Source organism: Typopeltis vanoorti, chromosome 11 (genome assembly GCF_054136105.1).
Source record: "Typopeltis vanoorti isolate ZY-2024b chromosome 11, IOZ_Tvanoo_1.0, whole genome shotgun sequence".
NCBI lineage: Eukaryota > Metazoa > Arthropoda > Arachnida > Uropygi > Thelyphonidae > Typopeltis > Typopeltis vanoorti.
Genome location: NC_143559.1, coordinates 81,098,958 through 81,119,750, shown reverse-complemented (window position 1 = coordinate 81,119,750; position 20,793 = coordinate 81,098,958). Strand labels below are relative to the sequence as shown.

Genomic DNA, 20,793 nt, shown 5'->3' with positions numbered 1-20,793 from the left:
AAAGAATACCGATAGGGCGAGTTAGATACATCCGTCTTTGCCCCACCCTTGTGCAATAGGATCATCAAACATTCTTTTCACTCCTGTAGAATCTTCTCTGTTCTGAGGCTCAAAAAAATAGTCCGTTTAACTGAATACTTTTTTTAGCATTAGTACCGATATCCCATCAGTCCCTATTGTCAATTTTTTTTTGAGTTTGTGCAACCCTTGTACCTCCTCCTTTTCATAAACCTAAGTATCTTCCTCTAGTGAAGCTGTAACAGTAAGCTTCATCTTGCAATATACCAGGTTCATAGCTTATAGCAAAATGGGCAGCACTCATTAGTTGAACATCAGACAATACCGAGGGCGCGAGCGAATATTGTCTGATGTGTGTTAAAGTAATAGCAATTTTTGCGGTAGTACTGTCCCAAATTCCTCTACGATCATTAATAGCGTTGACTTTAACTTGCATTGATTGCTGGATAGAGATCTAATGCCCATTGATCTTAAAACAGTTACTGAGGGCTAAATAAAGCTCTTTTTCTTGTCTTGGAGGAAAAGGCATTAACTCGAACTTGTTTATTTTTATTTCATTATTTGATGTGGGAAAAAACTATACATAATAAGAACCTAGTAACTTCTTCTAGTCCACCAGTAAATGTACATAATTAGTACCTACCCCATGATCTATAAATGACCGGTAGTATATTATTTATCGCAACAATACAAATACAAGAAAAATATAACCACTATAAGATCGTCTAACTCACAATTAAAAATCCATGTAAGATTCGTCTCGTTTTGACGAGAAAAAAATCACGTCATTTCCAGTCGACGAGGTCTTTCACTCGCGCTACGGAAGTATTAAGTTTCGAATGTAATCGAACCTTGCAAAAATATGAGCCTTCCGAGCATAAATTTCTGAGATTTTAGCCTAAAAGACACCGAGTCTATCCATATGTTGGTCTTTTAATTGGTGCCGTGGATTAAGGATTTTGACCTGACAGCTTTGGAATGGAAAAATGTATAACTCCACACAACTGGAATGAAAAATTAATTTCCTGGTGAAATAATGGCATTTATGAAGAACGTCTATCTCTTGAGGTCATCAAAGTGACTACTTAAATCAAAGGTGTTAAGTAAACAGGATCTTATTATTTGTAAGGTCGCCTCTATGGTAAAGATCTGAACCAAATTCCACGGGATCTCTCCCTTAACATGATTGGATCTTCCTAAATTTTTTATTTGAATTGAATGTAAAATGCTTTTCATGCACCAGTTATTTTAAATTTGAAAGAATAGTTATCTTAATTTCAGAGAAATAAGTCTAAGAACCATCAGACGTATTGAAAAACGAAATTGCATCCAGAGACACTCAAAGGTGAATGTTGCCTTCTTGAGTTTCAGAAGTGCAGAAGCAGAAGGCATATTCATCTCTCAGAATAGAAGACAAGTACACGTATCTTACGCAAATATTATTTCATCTTGGATTGCATGGACCAGATGTGTCCTACTAACTCATAATCGAATGTCAATGCACAGTTGTGAATTTGTAATGGAGGCTCCAGCTATCTTCTATTTTCATTTGAAGTCCAGGGCTGATGGCTGTCCACTGAAAGTTCGCAATAGGACCGACCACACTGTTCCAGCCGATTGTGCTGGAATGGGGAGAATTTGTTTAATAGTATGTGGTATTGGCCCACTGAATATAGTGAACGGTACAGTCATACTGCGATACCTAAGATAATGCAGCACTACGTACCACATTGTTTTGGTACTGCATAATCAAACACTCACACTTTCAGATTTGTGACACGTTTGGCTTAAAGACACCAGAGCACTATTGCGGGTTAAAATATCAGTTTATCATTTATTTCTAGTCAACTGTTGTACACTATAATTCGATCTTATTACTGGCAATGCCCTGTTGTTTTACTGAGCCATTAATCTTATTTTATTACAAGATAAATTCTTTGAATAGAATGTGGTACAATTTGTTTCATCAGAAAATTATGATAAATTTCTGTTAGGGAAAAACACACACACACATATGCTGTATATATATTCTAAAATCTATTCTAAAATAAAATACTGTACTATTTAAAATGTAGTAAACAATTCAATATAACAACACAATCCCTCTCTTTCTCTCTCTCTCACTCACTCTGTTATATACACAGATAAAAGATGAGATGTTCCCGCTCAAAAAAGACCAAACAGATAAAACAGCTCTCGTTGACAGCGATCTTGGTAGAAATACTATCTTCACCATCACTAGTCCTGATGTCCAAGTTAACATCAATGAAGTAAGAGTCGTTTTAAGAAGTCCCAGTGGGAAAGTGTACGATGAAAGAAGTCGGGAGTACAGCAAAGATGACGGCGTAAGCCAAAGAATTCAATTCAAGTTTGCCGAAGCAGAGGTAAGTAACCTTTATCATTTTCTTTTAGCTGAATAATCAAGAATGTGTAGGAAAAGTTCAGAATAATATGACTGTTTATTCTTGTGCAGATTAAATAATAACTGACCTGTACAAGATACAAAACTGAGGGGAGTGTAATCATACGATTAAATGGACCGGTTGATTTCTTGACCAACTATCCACAGGCTTTGCCACTTTTCTTAATTTATTTCTCTTACCTTAAATGCAAGAAAATTTTCTTCATACATGCAATCTTCAGTAGAATTCACCAAGTATTTTCCTTTAACTTAGCTTCAGTTTTTTTTATTCTTATTTCGTTTTTTGACAGAAAAAGTAAGTTACTTAGATCAAGATGATTGTGGCCGCCACAGACTGTGAGATTAAAAGTAAACACTTCACAATTCAATAGTCCACTATGCGATTCCCTCTGAACGATAGTGTTGCATAACCCGAGCTTGGCTACACATTTATATTGAGTGTTTACAAATGCAGATCCTCAAATAGAATTAATTACCTTGAATAATTATGAGGGGGGATTTATTAGAAAAAATTTCGTGATGGTCTTTTTCGTTTCACTTTCGATTATCTCCTTTCATTTTCATGAAATTTAAATCATGCAATATGACCAATAGAGGAGGTCGCCTTTTGTTCAATAAACAGAAATCTTCATGCTTAATAGATTTGTTTTAAATATGATATGAAAAGCAGTCAGTAATAATCAGTTTGTGCACTATACTATAGTGTGCTACATACAGTAAATGGTTACCTGGTTCTGAGGAGATGGAGAGGCAGTTGAAAACAAGCAGAGGCTGGCGAGCAGGATAATAACTGGACAGTGGAATTGTGCATAGAAGGGCGACAGTACCAGAGAATGTCGTCTCTAAGTTAGAGTTGTAGACAGATAAGAGATGCAGGGAGGATTTAGAGATAGATACAGGTGACATGTTTGCAGCTTATGTTTGGTGTAGGCAGAAATTGCGGTTATCCCTGAAAACTGGCTAAGGTTATGTCTAGAAAGAATATGAGATCTGCATTCTTTTTATGGCGAATGGCATGTGAGTGTAATATGTATCGTTAGATGTCTAAATTAAAATATCATTCAGAACCCTTTCTGAGCTCATGAATGGTCCGCCAATTTATCAAAACTTAGAGTTTAAATTACAGACTAAAAAATAAAAAAGTAAAATTAAAAAATAATCATTTTAAAAATTGAAAGTTTTACTTAAAATTTAAAAAAAATTAATTAAAAAAATTTAAATCAATTAAAAAACTTTTAAGATAAAAATTAACAGTTAAAATTAAAATTTAATTAAATTTTAAAAAATATATTATAGACTGGAATGTGGAGCATAATCTTCCAGAAGAGAAGCTATCATCCACTTAGTGTTTCTTTTTCATTGACGTCAGAAGCTAAGGATCCCCATCATCAGCCTATCCGGGTCCGCTCATGGCTAAATGAAATGCAACTTAAGTTTCCGGCTTATGCTAAAGTGTATGCTGAAGTGAAGAAGGGTTACCAGGCTGTGATTGGTGCTACTGTAGTGGCTACTGTGGATCGTCCAATGGGAAAAACAGTTGACGTAACTCTTAGGGATGACGGTATTGGTAAGCTGAATCGAAAAATGCTTCATTGTCTTTTTTTGTTTGCTTGATTGTTTGTGTTTGTTTTGATTTCTTCAGTTATAAATAAGTTTTTTGTGAGCATGATATACTTAAAAATTGGTATAATAAGACTAGTCTTAACAGTTTATGGTGTATCATATTTTGAGTTGCTGTTGAGCTAATCTAAAATAAACCTACTTTGTTGAACAATTGGATTGTGCTGCTCTCGACCCCAAATGTGCATCAAAAATAACCCATTTCTTTAAGAATATTTAAAGAAATCAACTCTGCCAATGTCACTAAGAGATAGAAATGTAATAATGAAAATAATCAGAAGAAATGGTGAGGTAGGCCACATAAAAGAATAACCCTTTATCCAGTCAAGCATCAGTAGATTCTATCATCTACTAGTTCACGATGGATGCACACAGACGTAGAGGTTTGTGCCAAAACATTGTCTACTAAATACCATACTTCAGTTTCTATGGAGATATTGTATATAAGGCAAACTTAAGGTGACCAGCAAGATTTAAGGTGACCAGTTTTGTACCACAAGGACATTGGCACATTGTTATTCAATCTGTACATTATTCGCAACCATATGCCTAGGAAAGGAGTGTCCTGGGCTCGATTCCGTCGCCGACGTGAAGAGCTTAAGGATCTTTCTAAGACATAGCCAAGTTAGCCGGTCTTGGACGTGAACAGCAAGGTTTTTCTCTCCAGTTTATCTGGAGAGAAAAATAAAAACGAAAATAAAAGAGAAAAAATAAAAAGAAAAAAGAAAAAGAAAAACGAAAATAATTATTTTATTTTGTATGTTATCAAATCAGTCGAAACGAAAAGATTTCATTTTTTTTTTTTTTTTAAATCAGTTAACCTCAGACCAAGCACATGTTTTCATATTGTAATGCTAATTCTCATCTAAATTTGTATTTTCCCATGTCGTCTTATGATATTATCCTTAAATGACACACAAACTTTTTTTGGGGGAACTTTTTGTCTATTTCCTCTTTCATTTAATGTCATCACAGAAATTTAGAAACCGCGTATGGCGCAATATGATCTTTGCTGTCCTTGCGCCAATAAACCAGATATCAATCAAATCAATGGTGCAAGGACAGCAAAGATTATATTGCACCTTATGCGGTATCTGTAGTAAAAATGTCGTAAAAACTTCACAAATAACCTACTTTGTTAAATGTATTACGATTAGAATTTAAATCAATAAAGAAATAAAAAACAAAAATTTTAATTTTCCAGCTTTTGAAAATGAGTTACGTTGCTATATTTCTATTTTTTTCCTCCTGAAAAGTTTTAAAGAAAATTCTTTGATTCCTTTATAATGCAGTAGTGTTCATTATTCGTCTGCTTATCCAGAGATGCACATTTCCTTTGACTGACGTCATTGCCAGTACATAAGTTATTTGTAAAGTTTTCGCTAAAAGTGGGAGCAACCTGGAAGTTCTGATACTGACGCACATCGAAGGCCACAATATAGTCATTTCCTTTATACAGGAAATTACACTGACTACCTTTTCTATTTACTTTTTTATAATTTATTTGAAAGTTGTGTAGAGAATCATTGCATACTAGTCTCTCTCTCTCTCTCTCTCTTTTTTTTTCTTCCCAAAAACTAAAGTTAAGTAAATTAAGTGATAAGCAAAGCACAATGCTTCCTTACCTCGGCTATAAGTAGTTAGTTCGGTTCACCCATAATACATTGCTTCTATATTTAATATAGGGGGCGTCATTCAATAAGTTGAGAGTTGCTCACTAAAATAATACTGTATTTTGCTAGACAGAATTTCTAATACGAAACTATTATTTGAAAATATAAACTTCATTTGTACAAGTGAATAAGAATGTTCGATTATTCTATGTGCTAAATTGCATTGCTTCTGAGGAATGCTGACAAACACGCTTCCATTAAATCTATTATACAGAATTTCTATCATTTTTTTAAATAACTATTTATTTAAATATCTCATTTCTACACCTAATTACATTCGTTTAAAAGGTACTTAAATGGATATATGTTTAATAATTATCGTGCATGTTCTCTAATATCAGATGGATTAGGAATAAAAGCAAGGAATTCTTTCATTAAGTAAATGCAAATACAAAATTACAAAACCTCTTCTAGTTGACAGAAGAGGATATCGTTACAAAGATAGAATGCAATGGATACAGTGAATTCAGGAATGATAGGCAGGATAAAAAAGGAGGGAGAGGAAGTGTTGCCAATGGTGCATTGCAGCCAATTAGAATAGAGATTGGGAATGACAGTGATACTGTATAACTGAGTTCATTCCCATCAGGCGAATTAATCGCAGAGATGTGAAATGGATGAATAAAGCCATAAAACATGAGCTAGAGACAGATATTATGGACTCTTCATCGTATAAAAAGCAACTAGGTAATGAGCAGTCATAATGACTGTACAAAGAACAAGTCAGGCGAATGACAACGATAGTGAGAAAAGTGAAAAACTAGGAAAAGAAGTTAGCTGAACAAAGAACGAGATAATTCTTTTGCTATGTAACGAGTAAAAGCAAGAATGAGAGAATGAGGAGAGCAAGATAATGCCATTATACAAGGGTAAAGCTAGAATTGATGCAGCCAATTATGGACCTATTTGTATCTCTGGAATAGTTTTCAAGGTATTGGAGAGGCTGGTGTGAAATCACATCCAGAGGTGGGTAGATAACATTGATCTTTTATCAAAACCTGCCTTGCCTGGTTAAAAGTAGGTCTTCTTTTACCAATGTACTCAACGTTTTACAAAGAGATGGCAGCATAGTTGGATGAGAGGAACGGATATGCAATGCTTCTTTTAGATTTTGCCAAAACATTTGACAGAATTCCATCCAGAATGTTATTTTACAATTCCAAAGGAATGATATGCAAAATAGGCATTTAGCATGGATTGAAGCGTGGTTATCTGATAGGTATCAAAGAGTGATGTACTGAGGAGCTTTGTATCTAAGAGAATGAGGGTAATAATACAACTTGGCCAAAAATTATAGGAATTAGTGAGACTTGGTTAACTAAGAATGATATAGTTATAGGGATTCAATATAAGGGATACAGCATTTTCAGGCGGGATAGAGAGAGAGGACAGAATAGGGGAGTGGGAATTTACTAATGATGGACGAAGCATTAAAGTCAAAAAAAGGTAGAAGTGCCTCAAGATGACAGGTGCGTAAAGGGTAGTTCATTTGAGACTATTTGGTGTGAGATAGAGATCAACAGGGCAAAATGTAATTTGCCCTGTTGATATCTATTGGTTGTAATTGGTTGTTGCTATAATCCAAGGGATATAAGGGAGAATGTAGATAGTATGTATTGGAAAATTAGCATGATGAGTGAAAATCGAGTAATTATTATGGGAGATTTTAACTTTGGGGAATAAATTGGGAGAAGGAATGATCACAAGGAAAAAAGAAAATGGAGTTTATACAGTTATTAAAACTTAACTACCTGAGACAGCATATAATGGAAGACACAAGAGATTTGAGAGTTTTATATCTCGTCACAGCATTGGAGAACATATCAATAAGTAATTTATATACAGTGTCTCCACTTGGTGAAAGCGATCATGTGGTCTTGACCTGGGAGATTGTAACACGTGCTGATTATTCTGTTAAGAAGGGTTATATGTGGAATTACAAGGCTGGTGATTATGACAAGCTGAGAAGTCAGCTTTCAAAAGTGCTATGGCATGAGAATTTGAAGGCAATATGTTGATGGTGCATGGGAGATTGTCAAGGAGCATTTCAGGAAAGCTGTATCAGACTGTATTCCCAGAGTCAGGAGAAGAAATCAAATAGGAGTAAGATGGATGAATATTATTATTAAGCAGGAGTTGCAAATGAAGAAAAGGTTTTGGTGGAACTATAAAGAAAAAGGTGATGAGCGAGGCAAAGAGAGTAACCTGTATGGTAAGGAAAGCCAAAGCTAATTATGAGAGGAAACTAGGTGATGAGCCCAAAAGAAATCCTAACAAGTTCTTTCGTTGAGTGGCAAGTAGAAGGAAGAATAACCATAGGGAAATCAAATAGTTGAGTTACTCAGTGATCATTTTGCAAACTTGGACCATCTTGATTGTGATATTGAAATGCCGAACGTGTCATTGACCGATGAGAGTTTAGAAATAGACGAAATAGAGGTGCTTAGTATATTACCGAACCTTAATGCTAACACTGCCATTGGGTTAGATGGCATATCGGCCCATGTGTTACGAAAATGTGCAAGAGAATTAGCAACTCCTCTAACCAGGAGAAGAAATCAAATAGGAATATTAAGCCTCAGTTTTGGTAAAGTGCCAATAGAGTGGAAAGAAGGGAAAATAATTCCATTGTACAAGGGAGGCTCTAAGACTGAGGTTGCAAATTATAGACCAATCAATATATCTGGAGTGGTGGTTAATATTTTGGAGAAATTTGTAAAAATTCGAATTCAGGACTGGGCGGACAGCAATATGATACTTTATTGGGGGGGCAACATGGTTTTGTGAAGGGTAGGTCTTGCCTAAGTAATTTGCTTACTTTCTATACTGTTGTAGAGTTGGATAAAGGATATCCTTACTCAGTGATACTGCTTGACTTTGCAAAGGCTTTTGATAGGATTCCACATGGAACTCTGTTACATAAATTAGAGCAAATGGGTATGGACCCGAAGCTGGTGATTTGGATTAGAAGGTGGCTGGTGGATAGATATCAAAGAGTGGTTTATGGAGGAGCTGAGTCCAGGAGAAGGCAAGTGACTAGTGGTGTACCTCAGTGCTCAGTGCTTGGTCCTCTATTGTTTAATTTGTACATTAATGATATTGGAAATAATTTGAAAGGAACTGTCCACTTGTTTGGTGATGATACAAAATTAGGAAGAGCGATAGTCAATTCAAATTATGTAGATATCTTGCAGGAATAGCTTAAATGGGCTGACAGTATGGGCTAAGGTAAATAGCTGTCAGTTTAACATGGCTAAGTGTAAGGTGATGCACTTCGGGAGGGTGAGATCACATGTTGTTTACTATATTAAAGGAACTTAACTGCAAGAATTTGACGAGGCAAGGGACTTGGGAGTTATTGTGTACAGAGAACTTAAGTTTAAAGGCATATTGCAAAGGTTGCCAAAATATTTCATCAAATTGCATGGTTGTTGAAGAACACACTGACAAGCAGGGATAAAATTATCCCACTTTATAAAGCATTAATAAGACCGCATTTGGACTATTACACACAGATCTGGTCACCTGGATTTCTTGGTGAAGAAGAAATGATGGAGAGGATTCAGAGCAGAGTTACAAAGATTGTTGCAAGTCTATGGGATGTTTCTTACGAGGATAGATTAATGATCTGTAGGCTCCAAAAACTAGTTGATAGACATAGGAGAGGAGATATGATACAGACATATAAATTATTAAAAGGATATTATAGGATTGACACTGATGACTTTTTTTAAGACCAGTGCAGGAAAGGAGAGAACGAGGGGCAACCCCTGGAGATTGTATAAGAGTGTAGTTAACAAGGGTGTTAGGGCTAGATTTTTTGCTTGGAGGGTTGTGAATGGATGCAATGCGTTGCAAGAGGTGGTTGTGAATGCTTCGTCTGTGAATCAATTTAAGGAGAAGTATGACAGGTATTGTGTGAATAATGGCTGGTATGTCAATGTAGGGTCTCCCGCGATGAGTCTTTTGACTCCATAGAGACACCATTATTATTATTATTATTATTATTATTATTATTATTATTATTATTATTATTATTATTATTATTATTATTATTATTATTAAGAGAGACCTCCACGGAGTCAGAGACTCAACGAGGGACACCATAAAAACATACTACACACACCAGCTATCATACTTATTCTTGAATTCATTCACACTGCTTGCAATCAAAACATCCAATGGCAATATTAATAATATTTTATAATAATAATAATAACTAAAAGAATAAGGGTGGCACTGGGATGGTCTAGAGGTGGGGAAATTCAATCCTATCCGCATTATGCTAAGCTGGGTCAAATGATATTGGGTATTTCTGATACAGAATCCTTGTAGACTGATTCTATAGGGTGTTCAATAATTGTCAGTTTAATGTTGCTAAACGCAAGGTTGTGCATTCTGAGCTGAAGGCATTGTGGACTTAACATTATTTTATGGGAATTTGCTGAAAGTGGGTAGAAGCTAGAGACATAGGAACAATGGTAGTTATTGAGTTGAAGATTGGAGGGCACATTAGCAAGATGGTTAAGATATCATATCGGATGACTGCAATATAAAATGCAATGAAAATAACACTGTATGGTAGGAATAAGGAAGTTATTCTCCCACTTTACAAGGTATTCACAAGACCATACGCCAATCGATGTGTTCAGATATGACGCCTGAATTCCATTGAGATAAGAAAACAGTCGAAAAAGGTGTAGTGCCGGCTGATCATAATGAATATATGTGATATAATAGAAACATACAAGGTGATAAGCGATTTTACAGTACAGATAGAAGAATTTGGGATTATCCTCTGCAAGCTGAGTAAATGCATACTCGGGAAGATGTAAGGTCCAAGTTTTTCGCAGTATGGCGTGCATGTAATATGCTTGTCAGTGGACAAAATGGCGGTGAATGTTTTTAAGGAAATATGATAGGTACCAAGGAATTATACCTTCCAGGGCTCTCTTTCGGTGAGTCCCTGCCTTTCTGGGAGTGTCTAAATAGTAATTAATAATAATAATAATAATAATAATAATAATAATAATAATAATAATAATAATAATAATAATAATAATAATGGCGTGCACACAAACCATTATTTATAATCTTTTTTTTTTTTCTTTTTTTTTTTTTTTGGTAGGTGCTGATGTTACCGAGAATGACGGCATATACACAGGATACTTCACCCATTTCAATGGTAATGGTCGTTACGCTGTTATCGCTCGAGTCATTAACGATGGAAATGCCAAGATAAAAAATGGTGCTAGTTCATCTGCTACCAATCCCATGCCAAAGCCTCACAATGAAGGTTATTGCTTATTTTTTTTCACTTATATTTTCCATTCAGGTAATAAATTATATCTGTAAGGTGACAGCCAGTCCGACTCAGAGATGGCAGACTTTTTCTTCATGGAAATTCAGGTTTTTCATTAAAAATAAATAAAATATTAATAAATAAAATAAAATTAATTTATAAATAAATAAACTGGTTAGTTAAAATCCTCTGTAGTAGGTTAAGTTTTTTTTTTATTTATGTATTTTTTATTAAAATGCATTTGCATTTTCCGAAGGGCGTAGATGGCGCTCTTTAACTTTTTATTTTTTTAGAAACTGCTTTCTCATAGTCCAGAGGATTAGTGAGTTCTCTAACCTGCTTGAATAGACAAAAGAGATACAAGAATTTTAATCCTAATCCTAAGCAGTATATTTCTTAATCCTAAGTAGTATATTATTGTATGGTAATATATTATTTTCTCTGCCATTGATTTTGTTTTCTTTCGAGAAACGCTACTTCCCTGCACTAAAGGTCGACTAACTCGGGAACTAACTATATACACAACGGTCATTATATTTATATTAACCTTTAAATAGTCACCGGCTACTGAGAGAATCTAAAAAAAAAAAAAAAAAATGTCTACATTAAAATACAATTCCAGTTACTTAAAAAAAAAAAAAAAAACTGAAGAAACAGTAAATTAATTAATTGAAAATTGCACTTGTAATCATCGAAATAAATAAATAAAATAAAAGCAGGTTTAATTTCCGAAGTGTTATTTTTAATGGAATAATTTATTTCAAGCTAATATTTCGCTCAAATAAAACTAGAACATAGAACTCTGATTTTATTAATCATCTTTTCCAATGATTTGCGAAGTGATATATTTTATATTTTAGATACGCTGTCAAAAGACTCCGCTGATTCTTTTCCGTCCGAAGATTTCCTCATTGTTAAGAAAAATATCACCGAAAAAGAAATCGATGCAGTGTCAGCAGAAGAATTCGAACGCACCTCTGATGGTGGTGCATTTCGATTGGAAGACTGGAGTCCCGACGTCGGAGATGTGATTCCACCTGGAAACATTACCGACTTGGAAGTAATAGCATCGATAGAGAGTCCAACAATGAAATCAGTGACGTTACGGTGGACAGCCCCTGGTGATGATTTGTTTGATGGGAATGGTAAGTTGCATTAGAATCTCTTTTGTAATTTTATATAGCATTCGCATTATTTAAATAGTTACTATGGAGGCCGTCTGATCCTTGTTTAAAATACTACACAGTCGGGATGGATGTAGATTTAAATTTCATGTCCCAAATATAGTTTAATCTAAACGTTACGAGTATCAAAACGATAGATAAGTCTTATGACAAAGTAATCAGAATACGTTTGAAAATTAGCCTATCGGTTGTCGACAGTATATGTTGTCACCTGCAACGTATTCTTCTGTAGAATTAATATACACATTTTACCGATTCTCCTTTCCCAGAAACGTTATTGAAAATATTATGTAAAATGCAATTTCAAGGCAAAAATAATCCAAATAATTGTATATCATAATACTTTGGACTCGTAGTTATCAGATCTTTTAACATCTCCACTTATCAGCACCTACTACTACTACTGCTACAGCTGTTGCTGCTACATGTTGTACAAAATACATTAATCTCATTACTTTGTCGTCCATATCGAACGAAAATAAATTAAATAATTTTCTGTTCAGAAAAATAGAAGCGAAGCTTAAATTGAAAGAAACTATATCTAAGGCTACTCCCTATTAGGGAATAAAAGGCGTTTAGTTGATTTTTTTTTATTATTATTATTAACATTATTATTATTGTTGTTGTTGTTGCTGTTATTATTATTATTATTATTATTCGTAAAATTACTGTAAAAGAAAATCTATGGAAAAAAATAAAAAAGTCGCTCAGTAACACACATTTACAAACCTTATACAAAAACACAAGAAATCAACTAACAACAAATATTCAAAAGGCAAAAAGACACTACTACTTGCAAACTTCATGGAATATAACGACAACATGAAGCAAACATAGGCTACACTCAACGAATTAGTAACTCGAAAAAAGAAAACTTCAGCACAAGATTTTATTGCAAAAAGTTTCGGTCAGGACACAAACCAAGAGGAACTAGCAGACTCATTCAACCATGCCTTCACAAAAAATATCACACAACTCATAAAAGATAATCTACCAACGATCAACAAAAAGCTACCAGCACAAAGTCGACAACAAGCTATGCATTTTCCACCTATAACAAAAGAGGAACTGAAAGAAGCACTTTTACAGCTAAAACCAAAGACCACTCCAGGAATAGACAAAATAAGACTCACAGACCTTTTAACGCACTTTGAACAAATAAATCCAATACTTTTGAGACTCGTGAACATAATATTCGACACTGGCATTATTCCACAACAACTAAAAACTGCAATAATTATGCCAATTTACAAACAAGGTAAAAGAAACGATACTCAGAATTACAGACCAATAGCTACCCTACCAGTCATTTCAAAAACTCTATAAAAAATAACACACACAGACTACAGAACTATTTACAGAAGCACAACATCATCTCACGAAACCAATACGGCTTTCAGAAAACAAAACGCACCATCACTTTATTAGAAGACATCGCCGTCGCAATAAACAAAGCTCTCGATAAAACAAGTACGCCGTTCTTATACTGCTTGACTTAACCAAAGCATTTGATACACTTGATCATGACATACTACTCACCAAACTATACTCAATAGGTATAAGAGGAGCACTGGATACCTTATTCAGGAACTATCTCTCAAACAGAACACAAGTAACAAAAATAGGTACATGTCACAGCCGGGGTATAGAAATAAAACACGGTGTCCCTCAAGGCGTCATATTATCACCCACTTTATTCAACATATACATTAACGATGTTCATAACCTGGCCAAAAGAAGTCAAATATTTCAGTACGCAGATGACACCGCACTACTAGCAATTCACACAGACATCAACACGACTCTCTCCAAAGCACAACAAGACCTAAATGAAATCACAATATACTTCTACCAAAACGCAATTGTAATCAACGGCACCAAAACACAAATGTTAATAATGCACAATTCGAGAATCATGCGCCCTGTATCACTATCGATACACTGCACACATACCGCTGCATTGACAACAAAAAAACCTGCCAATGTCCCAAAATCAAACCTGTAACACATGCAAAATACCTTGCTCTTCACATAGATTGCCACCTTAAATGGACAAAACATATAGATTAACTACACACTAAACTTCGCATCATCGCAGCAAAACTCTTCCAAGTAAAAGACATTATTCCATCTAACACAAAAAACTCCTATATCACGGTATCTGCGAAACCCTACTCAGATATAATATGACAGTCTATGCAACCACATCAAACAGCCACCTAACAAAATTAGAAACATTACATAGGAAAATTGTGTCAACAGTGATTTGGACACCTTATACACAACAGCCAATATCCGATCAGCACATGGCGATACACAGAATCCTGAAATTTCATTAAAAATCTGAAACACTACATAATATTACTAATGAATTACTTCAAGATCACCTATCGAAACAACAGAGATACATATCGTATAACACAACCCACAACAACTCTCTACATCCCTACACCCTTTAACAACTCATACAGTTCCTTTGTGAGATCACATCAGATACCCACGCCACTCAACAACCTACCAAGAAATTTAAAACACATAGACAACTACAGAACATTAAAACACAAACTCTGGAAAATATACCAACAAAGTTAATATACCATTTTACACTAATATACACATCACAAATCACCAGCATCCAATGCCTACATCCCATCCATAAACAGTAACAGCAACATCAATAGTGAAGGCTAATCCCACTCTCTTCATAAAAGCTAATCCAAGCTTCGAAGTAGGTAGGATTAAACCGCCTCATTCAACTACACGTAATCCTCATAACCAAAGACTGTAAATTATGTAACAAAACAGTCAGTAAGGTGTATAATAATAATGAAGATACTGATATAAAAAAATGTGTATATGTAAATAGGCTGTATAATAATAAGTTATGATATTGATATTGAAACAAAAAATTATATACATTTACATTTAAAAAAATCACTGTACTCTACAACACTGTACCCTTCAACAACTCATACGGATCTTTTGTGAGATCACATCAGATACCCATGCAACTCAACAACCCACCAAGAAATTTAAAACACGTAGATAACTACTGAACATTAAAAAACGAACTCTGGAAAATATACCAACAAAGTTAAGAAACCATTAACACTAATATACACATCACAAATCACCAGCATCCAATGCCAACATCCCATACATTAACAGTAGCAACAACATAAATAGTGAAGGCTAAATCCCACTCTCTTCATAAAAGCTAACCCAAGCTTCGAAGTAGGCGGGATTAACTTGCCTCACTCATCTACATGTAATCCTTATAAGCAAATGCAAAAATTTGTTTGTATAATCACTCAAGCACTCTATGTTGCACTGAATCCTTGTAATGTACAAAAAATAGTCTCATGTATATACGTAAATACTCTGTATGATAAACCTTGTCACTGTCAAAAAAAGCACTACTATTATTATTATTATGAAAATTATAAGTTGGAATGTCACTCAAGATGATCATTGTATATGTGTAAATATTTTAGAGATCAATAAAAATTATTATTATTTTAAAAAAATATCATTATTATTATTATTATTATTGTTGTTGTTGTTGTTGTTGTTGGACTAGGGAATTCATGTTTTATATTATAAAGAATCGAAAATGAAATAACTAAAAATATAACCTCAAGGTATGTGAACTTGAAGTTGTTCTTTTGGTGATGAGTAGGCGATCGTAATTAATGGCAAGGCACCTACAGAGTAGGAAGTACATGTGTAGGAAGTTTTTTGTATATTTGGGTTCTCTAGTTCGTCCGATTTCGAGATAGACAGAAGAGAATGTGAAGGGGAAAAGGGTGATAGGAATGTTTCTTGTCATCTCGTCGAACAATAACAGTACATCATGAAGAAATTCCAGGATGACTTGCAGATCGTCATGATTTATGAGTGGAAAACGTGTACACTGAAAGCAAGGCAGAACAAGAAATGGTTAACAGTGAAAATAAATTTGACATGAATCAGCTAACAAATAAAATGATATGATTGAGAAATGAATGAGAAAAAAATGTCATCAAAGATTGGGCAGAGAATAGATGGGAATGGTGTGGACATGTCAAAAGAACGAATGATAAAATTTATATTACGAGTTGCATTAGGCTGATGTACAAGAAAAGAAGATAAAAAGAGACGAAGATTTCTTTTTAAAATTAGAATTAGAAAGTGTTTAGAATTAGAATTTAACATTCTTTAGAATTAGAAACTATGCAGCCGCATCTGTTTTCATCATAAGGGCAGCGATTTAGCTTTAATAATAATTTTTAAAAAATTAAAACAATTTCATAATAATATCGTTCTTTCATTTCTATCTTTCAGTCACATCCTACGATCTTCGAGCCAGTTTGAATGCAGAAGAGCTTCTTCACCAATTCCATGCCGCTTTTCACTTTGAAGAAACAATGATCACCGATGGTGGATTGTTTCCTCTAGCAGCAGGGGAGATCCAAATGGTGACAGTTAGTTTACCCCCTCATTTTTACAACTTCACAGACACTTCACAAACTTTATATTTCTCCATCAAAGCAGGTGATGAAAATGATAACTATTCCTCTGGTCACAACATCGCAGCAGCCAACTTTGGTATTTTTGGTGTTTACACTATGCCTTCCAGAAACACTCTTAAATGGTGGCCTTTAGCTTTAGCTATTGGATGTATAATTGTTATTAGCATACTTCTTGTCGTAGTAGTGGTGATGATGGTCCGAAGGAAAAGGGTTTATAAAGCAGTCAGTAAAGAAACACGTTAAAATCATAAAAAAAAAGTACAATGATATTCAATTTTAGTCCACCTAAACAACATGAAGAATGAATAAAATACCAACCAGATACTTTATAGTATTTAACTTAAAATGGACTTGTCTTAAGGTGCAAAGTTTTGCAAAATGACTCGCAGTGAAATCATCTAAATCTGATCAAAGGATGAGAAGTAATTTATTCAAAAATTTAGCTTGATCAAAGGGATACTTGGTCCATCTGTTGTTTAACTTGGGTTTAACAATCTCCTACATTTTTATTGTTTTCATTTAACCAATTACTTTGTATTCTATTTCTTATTTTCATATGTCCATTTTTACAAGTGCTATCTTGCAGAAATTCTGTTTTCTAATCATTCGATAAATGGTTCATTTTTATCGACCATATTACTTATTGGCGTTGTTATTATTTTATTTTTTTATTTTTTTGCAAACAGTTTTGTAAACGTATAATTTTCATCAAGCTATTCTTTAAATAGACGAAAACTAACTACTGTTTAAGAGTAAAAGGTTACGTTGGAAATATTGCATTTATCATAAAATGTATACCATATTATTTTCATAGTATAACATCACTCATCAGCTTGTAAGATTAAGATGAGGGAAAAGCCACCTCTGAGAGAATGTACGATCGTATTCTAAATCTTTTTAAAGATCCAATATGGTAAATATTCTTATGAAATCTCTAGTCAAGAAAAAAAAACCAACTGTAAATAGCGTAATTAAAATGAAATGCATATTATATATAACTTTCATGTTAAAGAACTCGCAGTAAACTATATTGAGATACGATTGAAAGAATATCCGTTGTTGGATTTCATGTCCAGTATTCTGCATAAAATTTCATACTTATCAAAGTACAATGATGAATATCGATTGATAGACTGCTTTTGCTTTGTTTTTATTAGTTTTATGTAATAATTAAAATCGACAGGAAGTTAATCAAATACCAAACTCTATAGGGGGAAAAACGAAACTAATTATCACAGAAAAATATGAAAATTCATTTCTTTCAATATAAATATAAGGATTGTTTATGAAAAATGGACACTTCTATATCTAGGTAATTGACGGAGTGATCGTGTACCATAATCTAATGAAATGTTTACCTCTATAGACACACAAACTATAGACATGTAATTCTAGGCAAATCACAAATCCGTCCAGTTATTGATTACGTTGTACTCAATTGAGTACAACAGTAATAATTGAATTGATCAATGACTTATTTCTTAGCTCTTACTCAACTCGTTTCAACACAGACGTTCAGCTTCTGTAACCGTTAATTCAGACTCTCCCAAAAATGCAACGGCTAGTGTAGTTGACCTCTAAACTTACAGATCATTCTTTTCATCTTCTTCGTTTATTCTTTCTACTGCTGTTCTACAGAACAATCTCCTTTGCATGCATTTCTTAAAAGACATTATCTGCAGGTTTTCGTATATAACATTAACTCTTTCTGCTCTGTCATGGTTTTTGGTGTACGGTACACTTGAAAATAAACACTTTCTTATGCTTGCAATCTCCATTTAAAAAAAATAATAACTTGTACCGAAAGAATACTAGACTTCAAATCACGTTCAACGTAACTAGATGTCGTTTAAATTCACGTTATCTACATTTGCCAAAGTTGGATAAACTTTGTTAATTCTTAGTGTCTGAAAGAATTAACTGCTCGATGTAACATAGAAGCCAATGAAGACTCCAATTGCATGAGGAGTACTATTTAGATATACAATAACAATAATAACAATACATATTTGGTGTACAAGATCCAAGAACTCATCATAAATAAATAGAATAAGCTTGGTCAGTAGTATTGTGGATGAGTTCACCTCTTTATGGTCATGCATGAAGTCGTGAAATGTACGAGTATTTCAATTAAAAAATAAAGTAAATGAGAATGAAATCTAAGCATCCATTTATGGGTAGCGAACCAATCAGGAAGATGATCATTGTCCATTAACGAAAAACGTTTTGCTGACATTTAACAATTGGGACTGCTGTCGATTAGTTTCTGAATCGTGTTATGATCAGACATCTACAGAAATCAGTGAAATAAAAGCAGTCTCCGACTTCCTCATATTGTTGTTAAAGTTGTTCTGTAAAAGGGAGCTCACACCGGGACATGGCTTCAGGCATTAAGAAGTTACATAAATAACACATATGATTTATTTCCTATTTGTCCATTTTTCATTACAACGAGCATTATATTAAACACTGTGAATCAATGAGATATTTATGATTACATTTATAATTCAAAACAATTAAATATTTGCACTAAAAGAAACATTATCTAAATATTCTAATATTGTTCGTAGTCACTTTAGCATTAAATACAAATGTAGTTAACCCTAATCATTTTAATATCTTTCTGAGTATAAATTTAAAAGTCATCATATTACAAGGAAAGGAAATAAAAAGTAATTTATTTATTTTTACTACCATCATTGTAAATCTGTAATCAGAAATCATCTTAAGTAATTTGGACTTCAAAATAATACATGATTTTCATCCACATATTCATCGATTTGTCATAAAGAAATGACTTGTGATTATTTCATTTATATTTTTCTCATAATTTTGATATCTGTGTAATTTTCATAAATAATAAATCTATGATTTTCCTGTATGATTTGGTAATCAATACTAATACAAACATTTCCTCCTGATTCTTTTTTTCTCTTTTCAATATTGTTATTTATTATTTTTATTTGTCATTTATTTTTATGACGGTTAGTAATAGTTAATAATTCGTAAAATAAAAGTGAAAAAAAAAATTCAAGAGACAGGATTCACCTAATGATTTAATACAAGAAGATGATATCTTACAACTGGTCATTTAAAAGTTTCCAGGTATTTACAAATAAATCCAAAGAGGAGTGTAGCTTACTTAGAAGAAACCCATAGACATACGGATTCACATTCCGTCCATCCACAACGCGAAGGACCTTTATCAAGGATTTTCCAACCCCCTGTGAGTTAACAGGTCTTACTGAAGTAACAGGTTTTTTTATACCGGAAACTCGGGTTTTTTATCTCTCGAAATAGACAAAGTGGTCATAAAAATATCCTCAATTAACATATATACATCGACTGAATTGTTTCAGCCGTAAATCCAAAACAACAACCCATAAACACAGGTGGTCGCTTTGCTATTTCTATAGCATTTAATCGAGTTTGTCATAGAAGTCCTTTCTGCACTCTCTAACTGGATTGGTTTCTCGTTGGCTGTTCACTCTGTGTCACAGTCAGTTGCTTCTTGCCCTTAGATTTATCGACAAGTGTACGGTATTCATAGAAAAGAAAAGAAAAATTACCATTTCGATTAAAATCTGATTGTTGAGGTACATATTGTACTTAATTGCATATATGCTCAGACCCTTCCTGCATTTTTTTTCAAAATATTTCTCAGATAACACTTAGTTATGAAGCCAACCGACTCCAGATATATTATGAAATTCCACATAAAAACGTGAAAGACATCTATATACTCAGTACCAGTATTCTTATAAACTTTCTAGATCTGGATCATTCAAAATTATTTAGGGAGCCATTGTTAGTGTGTATTTTTATCGATACCTTTTCGATATACCGAAGGATCTTTTGCATGCTGCGTAGTTTCGGTATAACTACCATGAAGCAAGATATAAAGATTTCCAAATCGCGTCAATGATACTAAAGTCATTTCTGTTTGTTTGTTTTTTAATTAAATCTCATTCCACAGACAGTTAACTTTTAGTGTACGGAATGAAGATTATTTAGTGGGAAAATTTTCTAGTTTTAGTCATCGTAAAGTCAACTTCTATTAAAC

At 33.7% G+C, this 20,793-nt stretch overlaps 1 protein-coding gene across 1 annotated transcript in view; it reads left to right on the top strand.

The window, feature by feature from the left end:
* Window positions 1-19,611, top strand: part of LOC150101790 (calcium-activated chloride channel regulator 1-like) — a 99,080-nt gene extending 79,469 nt beyond the window's left edge. The window contains exons 10-14 of the mRNA XM_090400190.1: window positions 2,163-2,402; window positions 3,737-4,007; window positions 10,862-11,029; window positions 11,896-12,180; window positions 16,543-19,611. Coding sequence (XP_090256316.1) covers window positions 2,163-2,402; window positions 3,737-4,007; window positions 10,862-11,029; window positions 11,896-12,180; window positions 16,543-16,973 — 1,395 coding nt within the window. The 3' untranslated portion in view covers window positions 16,974-19,611. The remainder of the gene's footprint in view (window positions 1-2,162; window positions 2,403-3,736; window positions 4,008-10,861; window positions 11,030-11,895; window positions 12,181-16,542) is intronic.
* The last annotated feature ends 1,182 nt before the right edge of the window (window positions 19,612-20,793 follow it).